Source organism: Clytia hemisphaerica, unplaced genomic scaffold, assembly GCF_902728285.1.
Source record: "Clytia hemisphaerica strain Z4C2 unplaced genomic scaffold, Clytia hemisphaerica genome assembly, whole genome shotgun sequence".
Taxonomy (NCBI): Eukaryota; Metazoa; Cnidaria; class Hydrozoa; order Leptothecata; family Clytiidae; genus Clytia; species Clytia hemisphaerica.
Genome location: NW_027104378.1, coordinates 484893 through 504212, shown reverse-complemented (window position 1 = coordinate 504212; position 19320 = coordinate 484893). Strand labels below are relative to the sequence as shown.

General features: G+C 35.6%; 3 protein-coding genes across 3 annotated transcripts in view; all 3 read left to right on the top strand.

Moving 5' to 3' along the window:
- LOC136819025 (chromodomain-helicase-DNA-binding protein 1-like) overlaps nt 1–7532 on the top strand; it is a 39749-nt gene extending 32217 nt beyond the window's left edge. Inside the window, exons 24-32 of the mRNA XM_067075182.1 lie at nt 358–399; nt 783–925; nt 1218–1343; nt 1602–1753; nt 2284–2559; nt 2879–3174; nt 4011–4219; nt 4810–4873; nt 6733–7532. Of these exons, the coding sequence (XP_066931283.1) occupies nt 358–399; nt 783–925; nt 1218–1343; nt 1602–1753; nt 2284–2559; nt 2879–3174; nt 4011–4219; nt 4810–4873; nt 6733–7300 (1876 nt within the window). The 3' untranslated portion in view covers nt 7301–7532. The remainder of the gene's footprint in view (nt 1–357; nt 400–782; nt 926–1217; nt 1344–1601; nt 1754–2283; nt 2560–2878; nt 3175–4010; nt 4220–4809; nt 4874–6732) is intronic.
- Nucleotides 7533–13076: 5544 nt separating this feature from the next.
- Nucleotides 13077–17826, top strand: LOC136819069 (ATP-dependent DNA helicase Q1-like). The gene is made up of 3 exons (XM_067075235.1): nt 13077–13670; nt 15881–16023; nt 17601–17826. Exons 1-3 carry the CDS (start codon nt 13329–13331, stop codon nt 17740–17742), a joined length of 627 nt encoding a protein of 208 aa, XP_066931336.1. The 5' UTR covers nt 13077–13328; the 3' UTR covers nt 17743–17826.
- Nucleotides 17827–18038: 212 nt separating this feature from the next.
- LOC136819087 (putative ATP-dependent DNA helicase Q1) lies at nt 18039–18863 on the top strand. The gene has a single exon (XM_067075255.1). The coding sequence runs from the start codon at nt 18039–18041 to the stop codon at nt 18861–18863; it is 825 nt and encodes a 274-aa protein (XP_066931356.1).
- Nucleotides 18864–19320: the final 457 nt, after the last annotated feature.

The window sequence follows — 19320 nt, the reverse complement described above, 5'->3', positions numbered from 1 at the left end:
TGATAGAGCATTAGATTCTGAGCAAAAAAATGTATTACAACAACTCTCTGACTAAAACACACAAAGAAATAATCGTAATATACTGTTCTTTGGAATAGAATAAAAATGGTTAGGTCGTAAAAAAGATGTCACGGGACCCCAGGCTTGGTCCTCTACCAGCCTCTACTAGTACAGACATACTTAGTATCTTGGACAGATTTTCACTAACGATTGATATCAGCTTATTGGCCAAACAATTCAGTCCCTAATAATGTATTATTTTTGTAGCTTTTGTTTGTCAAGATTTATTTATGTCATTTTTAACCAGCATAAATAAATAAATGACGCTGTAATCATTTTGTTCTTCGTTTTTTTCAGGTTCATCAAAAGTTATAAAAAGTTTGCGAGACCCGTAACAAGGTAAAAGGGAAACATTTTTGTTCTAATTTCCCTGTTACTGCTTATTAACCAACCTCAACATCAAGGAATTAAATTAAGCTCATCTTTCAACATTTAGTTCTGAATTTTTCTCCGAAGTATTTCGCAGATAACTTAACGTTTTTTCAAATCTTAATCGAGAATCAATTTTCTGGTTGAGACATCTATGATTACTTTATCCCCGGCAAAATTCAATAACATTGAAAGGAAAGTAACCTGAAAAGGTAGACGACACTGAATGCTACAGCAGCATTCCAAAACGATTAACTTCAGAGGTTTATATATCACACGTTAAAACCAGGACCACCCTCCTTCACTGGATTTGGCTCTATAGATTTTGATTGTAAATTTCATTATGTATTTAGATTGGATGCGATATCAGAGGACGCGGAACTAACGGACAAGTCAACGAGCGAGCTGAGAGAGTTGAGTGAATTATTGAAAAGTTCATGCGAACAAACTGTCAAAGAATATGAAGAAAAACTCCTTCAAGATGAACAGTTTGATGGTGAGCAATGCTCTGATTGGTTAAATCGTTTGATCTGATATCTTTGATTGGTTATTTAGTTTGATTTGCTGTCTTTCCATTGGATGATTTGATTTGAAGTCTTTCGATTGGTCAAATCGTTTAACAACTAAATATTTTCAATTTTGACTGATTTTTGTAGTTATTAGTATCATAGGTTTATCTGAATGTCAGTTTCATCAAAAGAACAAGTACCAGGGTGCACTAATACCTGGACTCCGGAGGATGAACAAATATATGTTTTGTTAAAATTCGATCATTTTCTTTTATGTAGGTAAGAAGAAGGGAGCCTCACTCAAGATATCTGGGGTGACAGTCAACGCTCATTCAGTTATGAAAGCGGAGCGTGATTTGGAACCACTGGCTACTTGTCTACCTGAAGATGAAAAACAGTTGAAAGGTGCGCATCTTCCTATCGTTTCATCTTTAGTTGTTCTTAATCACTCCAATACACTTAGCAAACTGGCTCGAGTTTATCAAGTTTTGCTAATGGTGTGTTTTGATTTTTGACATCTTTTGACCATAGCAGTTTCAAACTCGAACTGTAATTTTCGAAACATCATTTTTTTTTCAAGAAAAAATGATTTGTCGATTGTCTCTCCTTATATGTTAGTCATTGCTTTCTGTAATTATGGGCTACTACTCTTTTTCATTATAGGTTTTCGATTGACTATTCCGACTCGTAGTGTGCACTGGGGTTTACCATGGGGAAATATTGAAGACAGTATGCTGCTGGTCGGCATGTTAATGTATGGGATCGGGAACTGGGACACAATTAAAAATGACCAAACCTTAAAATTGACCAATAAAGTAAGTTCTTTTACAAACAGGAGTTTCTTGTCATTGATATATTTAAATTACCAAAATATTAACCGAAAATCCTCATAAGAAACTGCACTGAACCGTTCATCCTTACTTAAAAGATACCCTAATTTCGAAAATCTCCACTGGGTTTTTGAGCTGTAGAAATTGAATTGAACCCCTTCGGTTAAAACTTTTTGACAGGTCACTGAGACAGGGTTTTTTCAACTCAAATAGTCTGGTAGGCTTCTGACTTAAATTCAGGACAAGAAATGTAAACTGAATGAAACTTATGAAAGTAACCCGAATCGAAGCACCTCAAATAAACCCAAGATGTCTCTTGGACATTATGCCTATTGCCATCTTCTTACAAAGCATTCTCAAACAAAAGAATTAACAAACTTTGAAATTTCATTTTTGTTAATTCTACTTTGTCAGCATAGGAAAAAGGCTTTCTATCTCATAAAAAGGATATGTTTGAGTGCGATGTTGTAAACCTGATGAAACATAGTTTCAAAGTGAGTATTCTTTTTACTTAGATATTACCCACTGGCAAAGGTAAACCTCAAGAGAAACAATTAATGTCACGTGGTGAATACCTATTACGTCTTCTACGTGAGTCACAAACAGATAACCCTAAACAAAAGAAAATCAAGCTCAAAATCAAGACGTCCTCTATTAAATCAGAATCGAAGGCGTCGTCTGATCACAAGAAGCAGGACGTCTCTGATGAGAAACCGGCAACCGTAACGTTAGAAGAAAAACCTAAGAAAGAAAAGAAGAAGAAATCGGAGAAAAGTGAAAAGAAAAAGAAGGTCAGTGTTTATTATGTAGAATTTTTCTCACTGAATACATTGTGGTTTTAGTTTCGAGTGGATCAAAAAACTACTGCCTTTTCCTACTTTTACTTTAGGCGTGCAAACTTTCGCGAGCAGAAACTTTCTTGATTTTAGCCCTTTTCGCGAAAATGAATATCTTGATTCGCAAAAGTTTATGCTCGCAAAAAACATTTTTCCCTTGATTAAGTGACGTAAATTTCGCGATTTTTCTACCTTGCGAAAGTTTGTACACCTAAAGTACCCTCTGTTTGGTGACTCAATCTTACCCAATTCATTTTTTACCTTTCTACACCAGAATGAAAAAAGTTCTTCTGCGAGCAACAAAACGAAAGATAAAGGAGGCTCAGAAGAAAACGAAATAGCAGTCAAAGAAATTGGTGAATTGGACGATGCTACGTTCAAATCATGTAAAGAAAAGATGAGGGCCGAAAAGAAGTCTTTACAGCAATTACATCAACCAGATCAAGAGAGTTCTGAACAAGCTCAACTTCAAGCCACGAAGAAATGCTTACTAAAAATTGGAGATCACATCGAGAAAACGTTGACAACAGAATTTCAACATGATCAACCGTTGGCTGAGAACTGGAGAAGGTTTGTTTTAATATTCCCCCATTGAATTTTGCAGAGATGTATCCCCATGGCAAATTAATTAACCCCGTCTATTGAAATTTTGACGATTTGACGCTAATGCTGACAATATTCTATTGTGTCTTCTTTTTGCTCTTGTGTAACCTTTTTGGATCTACCTCCGGGTACCCCGGTGGAGGTTCTATAAATTAACCCATGTCCGTTCGTTCGTTCGTCCGTTCGTCCGTCCGTCCGTCTGTCTGTTACCAGCTTTTCTCAGGATTGGCTCATTAGTTTTTTCAGATTTTTTGCACAATGATGCAAAATGGCAATGCCCAGAACGTGACGGAGCCCGATTTTTGAGAAAAAATTTATTTGGGCAAATTTGGGCCAAAAACTGCCTAAAAATAGGGTTTTTTGGACTTTGTGCAAAATCCTGTCATTACTTTTTTCTGATTTTTTGTACAAAGATGGAGGGCAAGATTCTCTAAAGAATGGCTGAAGTGGTTTTTCCTGGAAAATTCTTATTCGCCTTAAAAGACGGATTTTCGTATTTTGGGGAAATTCCCTTTAACCAAATAAGAAAATATAGCTTTTCTCAATGTTGACTCATAATTTCTTTCTGATTTTTTGCACAATGATGCAAAATGGCAATGTCCAAATGTGACGGAGCCAGATTTTTAAGGAAAATTTTTTTGGGGCAAATTTGGGCCAAAAACAGCTTAAAAGGTTTTTTGTTTTGTAATCTTGTTGTTTTCTTCAGCAAGTTATGACCTTCATGAGAAAACGAAGAAGTTTTCGAGGTCCGCCTTAGTATAAGATTTGAATGAGCAATTATTTTATTTTTCATATTGTTCCAGCAAACTATGGACCTTCGTCTCCAAATTCACTGAACTTGGTGCATCGAAACTGTTTAAACTGTATAGAACAGCATGTCGTAAGCGAGACTCGCACAAGAAAGAAATTCAGAAAATGAAAGCGAATCACACGTCCACTTTACAAGAAGTCGGCAAAACCGTCATTTCTACTGACCGAGTCGAGTTGGAAGAAGCACGAAAAAAAGCGTTAGGTAATAAAATTCTTGATGAATTATCTACACTTTGTGGTTGCTCTTCATTGAATTTCGCCTAAACACATGATCTCGATCTTTGCACAGGTCTAAATCGTAAACCTTGAGAAATCTTAAGATTCACAAGAACGCTAAAAATATCTTCTCTGAAATGGCGGCAATTTCATTTTACAGTTGACTCTCGCTAATTTGAACTCGAACGGGTAATCTTATTTTTTCAAATTAAACAAAGATTCGAATTATAGAGAGTATTTTAAGAGGGTTTCTCCCTGATGGGAACTGTGAATAAGTTCGAATTATAGAAAAATTCGAATAATAGAAGTTCTAATAAGCGAGAGCCGACTGTAGTCACAGATAGTATTAAGCAACCTCTATAAGGAGCACGAATCCGCTAGTGGATACCAGCAGCCTAACTAGTCGCCTCAGAAATGTAAAACAATGCCGGGTTTATAGTCATCCTTTCAGTGAAGTAATGTTTTAGATTTTCAAGACAATTCGAATTATTTTGGAATAACTTCCAAGAATTGGAAAAGTTTGAAAGCGGAAATACTGACCATTCAACTAACAATCCACTCTCGTTTCATCCACAGGTTTAGACGCCAAATCAGCACCAAAGAAAATACCAAAAATCAAACACAAAAACGAAAATAAAATGTAAGTTTGTAGTAGAATATTAAACTAGATTATTGTCAGTATAGTCATTATAAAAACACTAGTCTGGAAAGGCTTTTGTCTCTTTTTGGACCTACCCCGGTGGGGTGAAGGTCCTATAAATTAACCAGTGTTCGTTAGTTCGTTCGTTAGTTACCAACTTTTCTCGAGATTGGCTCATTCAATTTTTCTGATTTTTTGCACAAAGGTGCATTACTATAAACCCTCGAATGTGACGGAGCCCGATTTTCGAAAAAAAATTTTTTCCGGCCGGTAGAACCGGAAATGTCCCGAAAAAAGCGGTTTTTTGAGATTTTCTCGAGATTTTATCATTAGTTTTTTGCGATTTTTTGCACATAGATGCACATTAGTACTGCCGAAAAGGTGTCGAAAACCGTTTGCCGAAAAAATTTTTTTCCGGTCTGTAGAACCGGAAATGTGCCGGAAATCGTCGTTTTTTTCACATTTCCGTCACATTTTTTCAACTTATTTAATTGTTTCTTTACAGAAAAATGTTCTTTATGATGATGCCCAAAACTTAGCATTGTTTGATTTCCAAAAAAATCATCCTTTGAATCCGGAACTCCTTAAAAATCGCCGGAACAGCCGAAAACCGGCGTAAAACGGTTTTCCTTCATTTTTTCAACTTATACTCGACAGATTTTCATGATTTTTTGCACAATGATGTAAAATGGCAATGCCCAAAATGTGACAGAGCCCAATTTTCGAAAAAGAAATTTTTCCGGCCGCTAGAACCGGAAATGTCCCGAAAAAAGCGGTTTTTTGAGATTTTCTCGAGATTTTATCATTAGTTTTTTGCGATTTTTTGCACATAGATGCACATTAGTACTGCCGAAAAGGTGTCGAAAACCGTTTGCCGAAAAAAAATTTTTTCCGGTCTGTAGAACCGGAAATGTGCCGGAAATCGTCGTTTTTTCACATTTCCGTCACATTTTTTCAACTTATTTAATTGTTTCTTTACAGAAAAATGTTCTTTATGATGATGTCCAAAACTTAGCATCGTTTAATTTCCAAGAAAATCATCCTTTGAATCCGGAACTCCTTAAAAATCGCCGGAACAGCCGAAAACCGGCGTAAAACGGTTTTCCTTCATTTTTTCAACTTATACTCGACAGATTTTCATGATTTTTTGCACAATGATGTAAAATGGCAATGCCCAAAATGTGACAGAGCCCAATTTTCGAAAAAGAATTTTTTCCGGCCGCTAGAACCGGAAATGTCCCGAAAAAAGCGGTTTTTTGAGATTTTCTCGAGATGAATGATTGATTAAAGTGTCGATATTATTTTTCTTTCACCGTTAAACATCGATGCGTTTCTTAATTGCTTTCTCCGTTCCAATAGATATATAAATCGAAATTTAAAATTATACATTACTTCCATTAAATTCTAATTATTCGTTTTATAAATAGGTAGGTCCATTAAAGTATTACTTGTTATTGTTAAAAGATGGATGGATGGAGCTTACGTACCAAAATCGATTTATTTTGCAAACTTTTTGATCGTGTGATTAGAAAATAGACCAATCCCATGAAGAAATTTTGGTATTTTGGTAACGTGGTCAAAAAGTATGCAAATTGCAACTTATCTTTTGTTTGTAACAAAAGAAAATTTAACAAGAAGTATGCTAAAACAATACATTGCCAGGGGGCTTTTTATAATGACTATGTTGTCAGTTTGTCGACCGGGTATGCTTCCCTAAGGTTATTCATTATTTGTTAAAAATATCATTACACTTTCAGCCTTCTTTGTCAAAATCAGGTGCTGCACTAGCATCCTAGCTAGACTAATTAGAGCCTGCATCTGTGAACACCTTTCTTAACCTTTTTTAACCTTTCTTTCAGAAAAACGAAAGAATCGTGGGACCCGCGACGTGATTATAAACACTTTGGATCGAAAGGGACCTCATCAACAGACCAACTCAAAAACAATCGAAATCCTTCTCCCATGACAGGTGGAAGTGACAAAACAAAGTACAATAACAATGATAATAAAACTGAAAGTAAAAACAATGAGGGCGGGGGCGGTAAGGCGTTAACCTATCGAGAGTGGAAGGAACAACAACAAAAGCGAAACGAGGAGAAAGCGCCCTCTAAACACGAGAGACCTTTCAAAGAGAGAAAGTACGCCGATTATGATGAAAAACCCGCCCAACATAACAAATATTACGAAGCGCCACGGCGCCCTAAATACGCCCGTGATTTTGCGCCCATGCATGAAAACTCGCCTCGAACGTCGCAATCGCCAAGTTACTATGGCGGTTACGATCGAAATGAACGTGGTTACCAACAACAACAGTCGTATCCAAGGAAACGCACCATTAGCAACAATAGTGATTCCACGAATTCGAGCGACGTCAAAAAATTCAAAGAATATGAACAAGTATCTCCTGAACCGGGAGAAATTACGTAATGGTGACGTCATTCTTTCTCTAAACTTTAGCTTAGTCTGTAATATATTTTGGACATTTATGAATACTGTCATATCATTTTTTATGAAATTTTTAGTACAATGGTTAAATATTTTTTTTGAAATTTGTTTTTTTCTCTTGAAAAGTTATCCCTGGTAAAAACGATGTATAAATGAGATTTTTTTATAAAAGACAAAAAAATGGCTGACAAAAGCTGATGAATATGAACAACAACGTACTCGTTAAATTATCCCCTGACCTTTCAAACGTTAGATACAGCGTGTCCCGAAAAAATGGTTAAAAGTTTTATGTAAAAAAAAAATCCTCATAAAATACTTTTTAGCTTTTGATAATTTATGCCTATTTCTCGATTCGATTTTGCACTACTGCATAAGACTTCTTTGAATATTTGAATGTTGCTTATTTCAGATATTTGTTCAAATTTTTCGTGCATTTGTTGGATAAAAAGTTACAGCACCTTAATGTAGGCCTAAAACGGCCAAAAATGACAATGCATGGCGTTCTAGCTTGAGAACGCCATGCCGTAATGTTATGATATTCCTCGTATTTTTCACAGATAAAAAGTTTCAGCTCTGTGAAGTAGGTCTATTTTGACTATGTTTTGGTTATTTTAACCCTGCTTCTAATAACTCTAGGGTGCCTAATAAACAGACCACCTAGAATAGTGTGCAAGGCTAGCCCAATGTTATATTATTATACTAGTCATAGCTTTCACTAAATGCCCACGCAGAAGATCATGTCATGCACTTATAAAGCTTTAAAGATTAAAGCATTAAAAATAATCAGGGAATAATTGATTGATTTAATTATTGAATGATTGATTAATTGATTGAGGCATATGCTTGAAAAAAAAATTATATTCCATTAACACAATACTTGAAGAATTCATGCAGCTTGATAATTTGATAAAATTTAAGGAAAAGCTTCTCAAAAATAAATTTCAAAAATTATGGTATCATTGGCTTACTGGTTTTCACATCTCCTGTTTCTCGAGGAAATCAATGAGGTGAATTTTGCGAGTCTGTAGTTTTTTCCGTGTTTAAGTCTAAACAGAGCTTTACGCCGAAAATACATTCGAATTTTCAAATGTAAACAGCGCTTTGAAAATCGAATGTTTTTGAGTGTTCACACGAGCGTGCAAATGTTTTCGAATGTTTAGAAACAATTTATTTTAGTAAGTACGTTCAATCTGGACAGTCTGGAAAATGTTATTTGTCACTCGATCTTTCGAAATCGTTGAAATCTTTTTTTCTTAGAGGGGAAGGACTCTGATATTTTCTTTTTCTAAATGTTGCATACTGGTATTCTTTTCATTAAACAAAGTCAAAATGTTTTTCTTTCAAAGAATTATGATTTATAATCAGGAAACACTTCTTAGTAATTTTAACTGTATTTTGGATGCACAAGTTTATTGAAAGGGCATTATTTTTGCCCAGAGTTATAGCTTCAGTTTTCATTTTTATTCACTTCTTTGTTGTTTACAATTCTTTATTTTATTCTCCAAAAAGTTTTAGATTTTTTTTGGTGTTGTCAATGATGATGATGATGTTAGTGCAATTTAAGAACGAAGAAGATGGGAAGAAGAAAAAACCGAGCATTCTTCAGTTTTGAGATGTTTTTGAATTTGAAATGCGTGCTGGAGCTCAACTGCAATAAAAAACAAAGGTTAGTTAACTTTTATTAATTGTGGATTCTTGTTATTATTCATGTCGCAGATGACAAGAGCAAGAGAATTCTCTCACTGTCAACTGAAGAAGGAGTTGTGAAACTTCTACCACCTCAAAATTGGTCGAAATTCATGGAGAATCCAGCCTGACTCAGCTCATTATTATTTGCTGGCAAATGCTAAACCCCCTTCACTCTCCTCACTTTAGATATTTAATTTCCCTACAGATGAGCTAAGGCTCTTTCATTTTCTAATACCCCTGTTCTGGCAGAATGTAGATTAAAATGCTATGTTATGCTATTATGATCTTTAAAGAGAATGGAAGTAAAAGATTTTTATAAAGATATTTATGCTAACCATCCCTGCCTGTCTCACTGAAAGTATCTTCTTTATCTCTAAGGTTAAGGATTGATGACACAAATCTTGATTTATATTAGATTTATTTATATTCTTTCTTTTTCTTCAGGATGTAGAAAAAATGGATTTCATATGGTTTTGGAGTCATTTTTTTCTGGATTTTTTATGTCTGAGAGCAACAGAAAGTTTAAAATATATTGTGCATTGTGTATCAAAAAGTCACCTTGTCTCGTTGTTCTAAATCTGATATCTAGTCCTTCTAGTTTAGATACATCCCTGTACTATGAATGAGCTATAAAATATTTTACAAGAAGAATAAAATTCATCTCTTTCCTTTCAATCTTTGCAAGTTTCTTGATTTTTGAAGTTCATTTTGGGACATTTCGCCTGTTTTTTCTTCCCCGCCTCCTTCTTAAAAAAAATCACTTTTTTCTACGCCAATCAGATTCTACGTCTTTTTCCCGATCAGCCAATCACAGTGGCTTGTAGAGGGCATTACGTAATTTTTTGTCTGGTCTGTAATTTTGATGTTTTCTCGAATCCAATGAATTTTCTTTAGCAGAGTAATGGGGCCCACTAAACCTGCAAATGCAGCGATTGTATTGGCTATCAAAAAGCCATTTTAGATTTTCTTGAAAGCCAGATAAATTGCGGACCGAACCGTGGGTCGGGGCTATTTTTTCATGGTCACTATCTCGAATAACAGGAGATCAAAGTCTGGACTTCGAAATTTCCTTGAACAAAATAACTTCCTGAAGAAAATATTTAAGCCATAAAATTAGCCCCGACCCTAGATCAGGTGCCCCTATGTGCGGGCCACCCTAAACCATTGAGTTTCAAGCCGAAGGCTAGAGGTCAATCTCTAACCTTTCTCAGGCAAGAAAAATTGAAGCCTTAAAATATGCGCCGTATTTTTGATGACGGATTGAATCTAGCAATTCCTTTGTTTTCGAGTGATATATTTTTCAAAATGAAGCGGTAAATTTTAGTTTCAATCTGTCATTTGTGTAAAAACCAGGCGGGTCGCTCAAGGCCGCGCAACTTTGGTAGGATTTGTTGGCTTCAAATCCTACCAAGGAGATTGACCTCTAGCCTTCGGCTTGAAACTCAATGCCCTAAACAGTTGTTTTTGACCCTTAACTCTCGGCCGAGTCGTTGCTTTTTTTGATAAACAGCAATTTTGGGACCTTCCTTCAGTGCTCGTTTACTCGCGGTTTTTGACAGTTTTAACAAAAGAGTTTGCCCTAAACTTCAGTTAAAAGGTTATATTTTCACAATAAATCAATTACACAATATTCTGAACTTGTTTATACGTTTAAATTTGAGCTCAATACTCTTCATTATGAAAATCGCAAAATTTGATAAATTTTACAGACCAGAAAATTCACCTCATTGACACACTCGAGTTTTGTTTTTTTCTCCCAGTTTCTTTCTTACAACAATATATGTCATGATTATTATTCACAATAGACCTTTTCTGATAATGCCGCAGACGTCTTTGTAGGCAAAATATATACTATAGTGGTGAATAAATCAACAAGGCAACCAATCAGAAATAGCTTGCTTTTTTCATTGGCTGCTATATTTCAACATTTCTCTATTGCTACTTTGCCTAATAAACAATAGTCAAGAGAATACTACGTATAAAATTTATCAAAAAGTTCTGCGCCATCTTAAATTGGGTGAAATAGAAACCAATCCTAGTTAAGGCCCGGGCTCCTCTTGTGTACGCTGTGATTGCACTTCTCAAGCAAAATCTTCTATGTGGTTGGTCAAAATAAAAATAAAGGAATGCCATTGTGGTCTATTCAGACTTACAGTCAAGAAAAGTTGAAATGCGCTTTAATTTTTTTTCAAGGGCATAGTACTTTTTCATGACGCAATCTTTTCTCCAAGCTGAAAGGATCAAAGCCATTAAGAGGCGTACTGTACAACCAGGACCCGGACCGGACCTTGGACCCAAGAAAACCCGGACCCTGGACCTTTACGAAAACAGGGACCCCCCTCGCTCAAAATTTTGCGAAAACACGGACCCCCCTCAAATTTTTGCGAAAACGCGGACTTTAAGGACTTTCTCGAGTTACGACCATATGATGGTATTTAAAGCTCAAGAAGCTCTCTATAAACAATAAAGCTAGTTATTAATATAATAACAGACAAAGATAAATTACAATTTGAACAAAAATATTAAATGTACGTATATTAAAAAAACTTGAGCAAATTTCTTTAAAGATTACAGAAAAAGAATTGAAATCATTGCTGAAATGAACTTCTGACTAAATTAGAGTATTTAGTATTCAGTTTCCAAGACAAGAAACAAAATTTGACATACAAAACACTTTTTCCAGTCAATGAATCAGCTCATCATCATTACCAGTCTGCCATTTTGTTTGTTTTGATTTGCACAAGTAATATTGTAATTCGTGTTATATCATACACTGTTATAATTTGCATTTATATAACACTCGCTTCAGCTTTTCAAAGCTAAATCAAAACTAATAAATTGTAATATGTAATAATGGTAATAGTATATAACGTAATATGAAAATATGTATACTACCGTCCCGGAAAAAAAACCGGAAGAGACTAACTAATAGTAGGGGGAAATTTGTAAAATCGCTCGATTTTTTTAGTCAAAGCACTTGTTATACATTTTTGGAAAGCTAAGGGGTAGGGGAATCAAAATAACTTAGGTGCCAATTTTGTTTCGGACACTTTGGTGTGATTTTCGGACAAATACTACAGTCTCGGGCAAAAATCATAGGGTGAAAAAATAATGAAAATTTTAACTTGAGAAAACGGAGACCTGTTGTATATTTTTGGAAAGCTCTCAAAAAATTAAGATTAGTGATATATTGCGAGTATAGGTGATTTCAGTACCTAACTCGAGATATTGAGCTGCCGAAAGCGCAAAAACTGGACAAAACAGCTGGCTCTGGCTGAAAAACACTGAAAACCACTGTTTTTAAGGATTAAAATCTCGAGTTAGGTACTGAAATCACCTATACTCGCAATATATCACTAATCTTAATTTTTTGAGAGCTTTCCAAAAATATATAACAGGTCTCCGTTTTCTCAAGCTGAAATTTTCATTATTTTTTCACCCTACGATTTTTGCCCGAGACCGTCGTATTTGTCCGAAAATCATACCAAAGTGTCCGAAACAAAATTGGCACCCAAGTTATTTTGATTCCCCTACCCCTTAGCTTTCCAAAAATGTATAACAAGTGATTTGACTAAAAAAATCGAGCGACCTCAAAAAAACGAACAAATTTCCCCCTACTATAACGGGGATGCTTGCGCGACAAAAAACAACAAAAACAACAAAATTTCGAGATTCCAGTCCAATATCTATGCGTGAAACTATGAGTGCCTCCTCGTCGCTACGCTCCTGCGGGGGCAATTATGATTGATAGCACATGCAATCAGGGACAAAATACTTGGCACAAAGGGAAATTCACCGGGGTGTTTTGAAACCACAATCGATTTGTAAGTGCTCTAAACTAGGTTGGAAGGGTTGATTTTTAACGCTAGGCTTAGGACCTTAGGATCTGAGGATCCAAGAGTTCAAAAATGGTCCATTAGGGCTTGAAATATAGCCTAGAAACCAATAAATCCCTCCCAGGTCGAAATACTCGATGGAATCAAGTTGAAGGCCTAAAAATTGACATTCTCGCTCGAACTTCAATTTTCGAAAAATTGTAAATTAGCCAAAAGTGTAGAATGGGAATCCAGTCGTTTATAACGTTTTTGTTGAAAGCGGGAAATTTTTATGTCGGGATATGGTTAAAATAAACGACTGGGCTAAGGTGGTTTCCGTAGCTTACGGGAGTTCCGGCAGGGCCCGCAGATTTCTGCGGGGTGAGAAAACATGAGAAATTTGTAAACTGTAGCGCGGAAGGGGGTTCGTCCGATAAAAATTTGCCGCCAATGTTAGGAGAATTTACATTTCAATCAACATCGTAAACAAAACTTCCAAATTCAAGATGGATGAAGTGTGGAGAAAAGTTGCAGATATTTTTAAAATTAAAGGTTTAAAGGACTACCAGAAAGAAGTTTTCAAAAATTTGTTGAAAGGAAAAGATTGCTTTGTTGGTCAACCAACTGGAAGTGGGAAAAGTCTTCTTTTTCAAGCTTGGCCTTTCCTCAAAAGTCTTGCTGATGTTGATGATCGCGATCGTAATACTACTGTAAACAATCAAATCAAAGACCTTGTTATAATAGTGGCACCAATAACATCCCTCATAGAAAATCAAATATCAATCCTTAAAGATTTGGGTATCAAGGCATGCTGTCTGGAAGCTTCATCAACCAAAGACAAAAATAAGGTAAACATCCTTCATGTCTTTACTGTCAGAACTGCTCTTCTAAAATGGGACTTGAATTAATTGATAACATGAGCCGTCTGCTTTCTGGTCAGCATTCTCGTTCTCTCTCTAATGTGAAATCTCTCTTTGAAAACAAATACATTTTATGTTCTTAGACAGACACACACATAAAAATCTATATTTTTTTCCAATTGACCAGACCCTCCCACTCGAACACATGATACATCAACTTTTTTCTACCAGGCCTTCCCCCCGGGGGGGGGGGGTACTAGGGCAAGATGGGTTACGGGGCGGGATGCTCCGCTGGTTAGGGTACCTTTTTTAACCTCCACGAGTCCCAGGTAGGGTCGCAAAAAAAAACACCAAAACAGAAAAATCAGTCCCTTGTAGGGTGCCTTTTTTTGGAAAATTTGGGGAAAAAGTAGAAAATTTTGGAATTTCAGTCCCATTCAGGGTCACTTTTTTCACAAATTTCAAGTCCCACGTAGGGTCCATTTTTCTAACCTTAGCGGAGCACCCCCGTCGGTCGACAAGGGTAGTACCCCCCCGGGCCTTCCCACGTCCATTGTATCCTCCCCCCTTTTTAAAGGGGGGATTCAGATTTTGCCCCTTTTTTAACCCTACTCACCCCAGACTTTTTTGGTCTGATGAAACCCCTCCATAAATCCTGATTGGATATTCAATTAACTTAAAAAATTAGCGAAAATCCTTTTAGTACTCATGTATGTCTTATATTTTAGTACTGACCCAGCCGAAAATTCCAAAACGACTTATCGGCGTCCCCTGCCAAAATGACCAACGGAACCACTTTGAAATTGCCAAATTTTTTAATGCAGTCGTCTTCCTTATACTAACCTGAGTTACTGTGCAAGATTTCAGCCCAATTGGAACAGTAGTCATCATTTTATGACGATTTAATTTAAAGTTTTAGCCATTTTGCGCTTTGAGTGATCAGGGCGGAACACACATCCACCATGGATGTCTTGATCATATTTTTGGTCTAAAATATTTGAACACATTTCAGAAATAGAATTTTACAAATTCTCGAAAATTTTTAGCCATGTTTTTTAAGTGGTTAAAACTCGGTGGAAGAAAATCTACCAGGGTATGTGCCTCCCGGGTGAGTAGGGTTAAGGTATGGGAGAAATGAAAAATTAGAAATTTGATGGAGGAAAATAAAGAGGGAGAAACCATAGATCTCGGAAATTTTGGTTGGAGGAACTTCACCAGACCCTCCCACTTGAACACATACATAGACTTTATCCTAATCAGGGGGGGGTCAAGCAGTTAGTACAAGACATCATGCCGGTTAGTACCGTGGTGGTATACCTACAAAATTTTCAAAAATCAGTTAGTACTTGATGGTACTAAGTGACTGCTAGGGTGGTGTCAAGTAAAAAATCTAGGAAAACAGTTAGTACAAATGAATACTAAGTGCTACTTTTTTACCTTTTCTAGAAAAATATTAAAAATAAATACTAAAAGCAATCAGGGAAATCCCCCTCCATAAGAGAAATCAAAGAACCTAAGACATTTAAGTCTTCCCCTTTGGAGTTTGTTTGGTATTACCCTTTAGTTAAACACTATATCAGGGGAATTCCCTAACTATAGATTGATAAATAAAAGAAAAAAGTCAGATCGATTTTGAAATTGTAAAAGTTCGTAATCTTGTTCTTTATAAATCATGAAAAAGTATTTTTTTCTGCCTTGATTGAACGCTACATATTATGTTTATGTTTTTGGTTTACGGTGTTTCATTATTGTATCAATTGAGAAGTACTTCGTTATTTGAAACTCTTGTACATATATCGCTGTACAGCGTTGTGTTAAAATAAAATTTTTGATTCATTTTAATTCATCATACCAAATCAATAACTGTTTCAAAACAATTTTGGGAACATGGTTTGACAAAAAGTAAATATCACACTCTCGTTTGATAGGATTTTAAGGGGTGGTCCTTAGTGAATTTCCTTTGAAATCACTTAGTATATTTCATACTAACTGTCAAAGGGTGTGGTGGTGTGGCCTCTTTCCTCCAAAGAATCACTTAGTAGGCATGATGTCTTGTACTAACTGCTTGACCCCCCCTGTCCTAATCCAGGCCCTCCCACATCCCACGACTTGATAAAAATCGATATTTTTCCATTTGACCAGACCCTCCCACTCGAAACAGTCAAATAGTGAAATAAAATGAATATTTTTCCCTTTAGGCATTTCATCATGAACTGTTCAACATCATTTTCACATCTCCAGAAACAATTTTGGAAAGGAATCGTGACATCTTGAAGAATAAATCCTTCACACAGCGTGTAATTGGTGTAGCAGTTGATGAAAGTCATTGTATTAAAAAATGGTAATATTTTATGTTACCTTTCTGATTTCATCTACAGTAAAAAGAATTACTCTTTCAGGTGCCAAATATACAGGGGGTGTTGGAAAATTTTCAAATTTTAATAAACGGGATGGACCTAATTGCCAGGGATTGAAATTTTACTTCTGAAAACTTCCGGCTGGTGTGAGCAAAATTCCCTTTAACCCTATAGCCCCGGGCTTTTTGTGTCTTTAGAAACCCCGGGCGGAGCACATTGGCATAACTTTTAATTGGAATGTCCTTTGAATGTCAAATTTGGACCAGAGCTACTTTATTATGTCCTTAGTAAGAAATTTGAGAAAAAAAAATTAAAATTGGAAGTTATACTGTGATGACGTCACAAAATGTGTCATCAATTAGCAAAATTTGGGTAAAAATGGGTATTTTACAAAAATTGGTATTGAGAAGACTAGAAAAGGGTTATTTTTGTTTTTGATTTGATTTTATGAAAGGTAAAAGGTAGATCTTTAACATATCTTTTAGTTTTTTGCCTAATGACAATCGTTTCAAAAAAAAATGGGAGCTTAAAATTGCGCGTTTTTGAGTTATCGCCCTTTTTTTTCAAAATTGGCATAAAATGGGACTGGGTACTAGTATTCAAATGAAATTTGGCACAAAGTTTTGTTACCGGTACAAAATTATCCATGTAAAATTTCAAGTCCATAGCAAAAATATTTCAAATTTTATTGCATTTTTTAAATTATTGGGATTTAGCCCTAATTTGTACTAATTTGTGGAGGTGGTTTCCAGAAACGGCCAATAACTCTTGATTGGAAAAAGATATCAACTTGAAATTTGGCCAAAATGTGGCTAATTAAAGGTTAGGAAAGTCATTAAATATCAGGCTGATGCATTAAAGAGTTGATGAGAAACAGGACAGAGAAGAGGTGGTGGAGCACAATGTCCACCCGGGGCTGGTAGGGTTAACAGTTGAAAATAAATATTTCAAAAATTAATAAACATGGGGTCCTAATAACATCTTCAGGTCTTAACGGGTTTGATTGAAAAATTTACAAGTGGCTGATGTTTATTTGGCACGTAAGAGTACCTACATATTTTCTAAATCCAACATTTTCTAAATATGATACCTTATCGGGAGAAAAAAAGTCGGGGAAAAGTGACTAATTTTTCGGGGTAGTGACTAAATTTTTCCCTGACCAAAATTGTCCCGACTAAAATTTTTACCGACTTTTTTCCCCGATAAGGTAACATATTTAGAAAATGTTGGATTTAGAAAATATGTAGGTACTCTTACGTGCCAAATAAACATCAGCCACTTGTAAATTTTTCAATCAAACCCGTTAAGACCTGAAGATGTTATTAGGACCCCATGTTTATTAATTTTTGAAATATTTATTTTCAACTTGCGCAGGATTATGCACTCTTAGAGAGATTTTTTCAAAGAACAATTTTAGTATTTTGTTCTAAAAGTCATAATCCTACCAATTTTTTTTTCAATTATGTCCAATTTTTCACAGTACCCCCAAAATGATGCGAACATAATTTTAGCTAATCTTCTACTTCCTCTTAACAAACCCTTCTTCTATTTTCTTCTACAGGGGAGAAAGCGATGGTGATTCCGATGTGTTTCGTAAGTGGTATGGCAAACTCTCGGAGATCAGATCATTTTTACCACCAAAAAACACCAATGTTAGCTGTGACTGCAACTGCTACATCAACTGTGCGACAGGAGATCATTGATAATCTAGAGTTGTACCAACCGTTTATCTCTGTTGCAGTTCCTTCAAAGCCAAATGTGAAGTATTTCCTGTATGACAGCCCAACCAAAAAATGTGGAACAAATTTTTGCACCCTATGTGACTGATATTGCAAATAATGGTTTTGAGGCTACACGTGTCATTGTATTTTGTAGAACCTCCCATAATCTGAGGAAACTTTTTTCATTATTCGATGGCAAATTTTCTTCATATTACCCTGATCCACTATCCAGACCATATGCACGTTTTCACTCCCGCACTCAAATTGAAGTGAAAAGCATGATCAACAAATCATTATCAGATCCAAACGGTAAAGTCCGATTTTTAATGGCAACAATTGCTTTCGGAATGGGGATAGATTGCAAGGGACTTCATACGGTAATTCATTTTGGTACCCCTTCAGACATGGATGATTATTTTCAAGAATCAGGACGAGTTGGACGTGATGGGGCCCAAAGCAGAGCAATTTTGCTAACATACCCTCACTGTTTGGTTTCACCAAAAATCTCAAAGGGAATGAAAGCATATGCAAAGAATTCAGAAGTTTGTAGGAGAAAAGTGTTAATGGCACAATACAGTACTGATTCATTTCAAAGTTTCCAACCACTTCACCTTTGCTGCGATGTATGTGAAAAACAATGCGACTGTAACCAAGAAGATTGTAAATCCATTGACTTACATGAGTTTGGTTTGACTGACCAAACAGAACCTGTTGTCGAGTGCTCCTTAAACTCTGATGGTATCAAGTACCTTAAACTTAAACTAACTAAATTGAGAGAGTCATTGATTGCTGACCATGAGGGGGTTGTTTCTCCTAGTATTTCATCAGGTTTTTCACTGGAATGTATCACCCAAATTGTAAATATTGCTTCCTGTTCTCTCACAGAAGAAGACATCTATGTAAAGACTGCTCTGATGAACAAGTCAGTAATCACCCAAATTCATGAACTCGTGAGACAAGTTGTAACCGAACCTCTCTTTGAAAAGAAAGATTTTGATGATGAGTACTATTTTTCAGATGAATCAAATGATGATTCTGACCCTGAGAATTCCTCATGCTATCGATTCAGCAACGATTCTTCTGGTGAAAGTGACTGTGAATGAAAGTATTTAGCAAGGACTTTTTTATTGCATATGTATTCTACTAGTAGTATATATTTTAGTGCTTTTATCATTTTTATCACCAGGTTGACACTTTCTAACAAAATTTTGATGACATCATAAAATACAATAGCTCTAAAGTCACTTTGATGAGAGAATGATGTTTTTTCTACAATACAGGACACATAATAGGATATGAATTAGCATTAATTGGCAAACACATGTTTTAAGCACATAACCATAAACCATATATCGTAATTATAAAAGCATACTATTTGTATTACATGTTTTCTGTATTAAATCAACTCTACAACACTTTTCAGAGCATATTTATTATCCTTTTTCACCTATTTTAGCAATTGGGGTACCATACTTTTTAAAATGACCTACATTTTTTAACTTTTGTCATTACTCTAGTAAAGTATTTTCTAAATGACATTTTTTTTAATTTTTAGTTTGT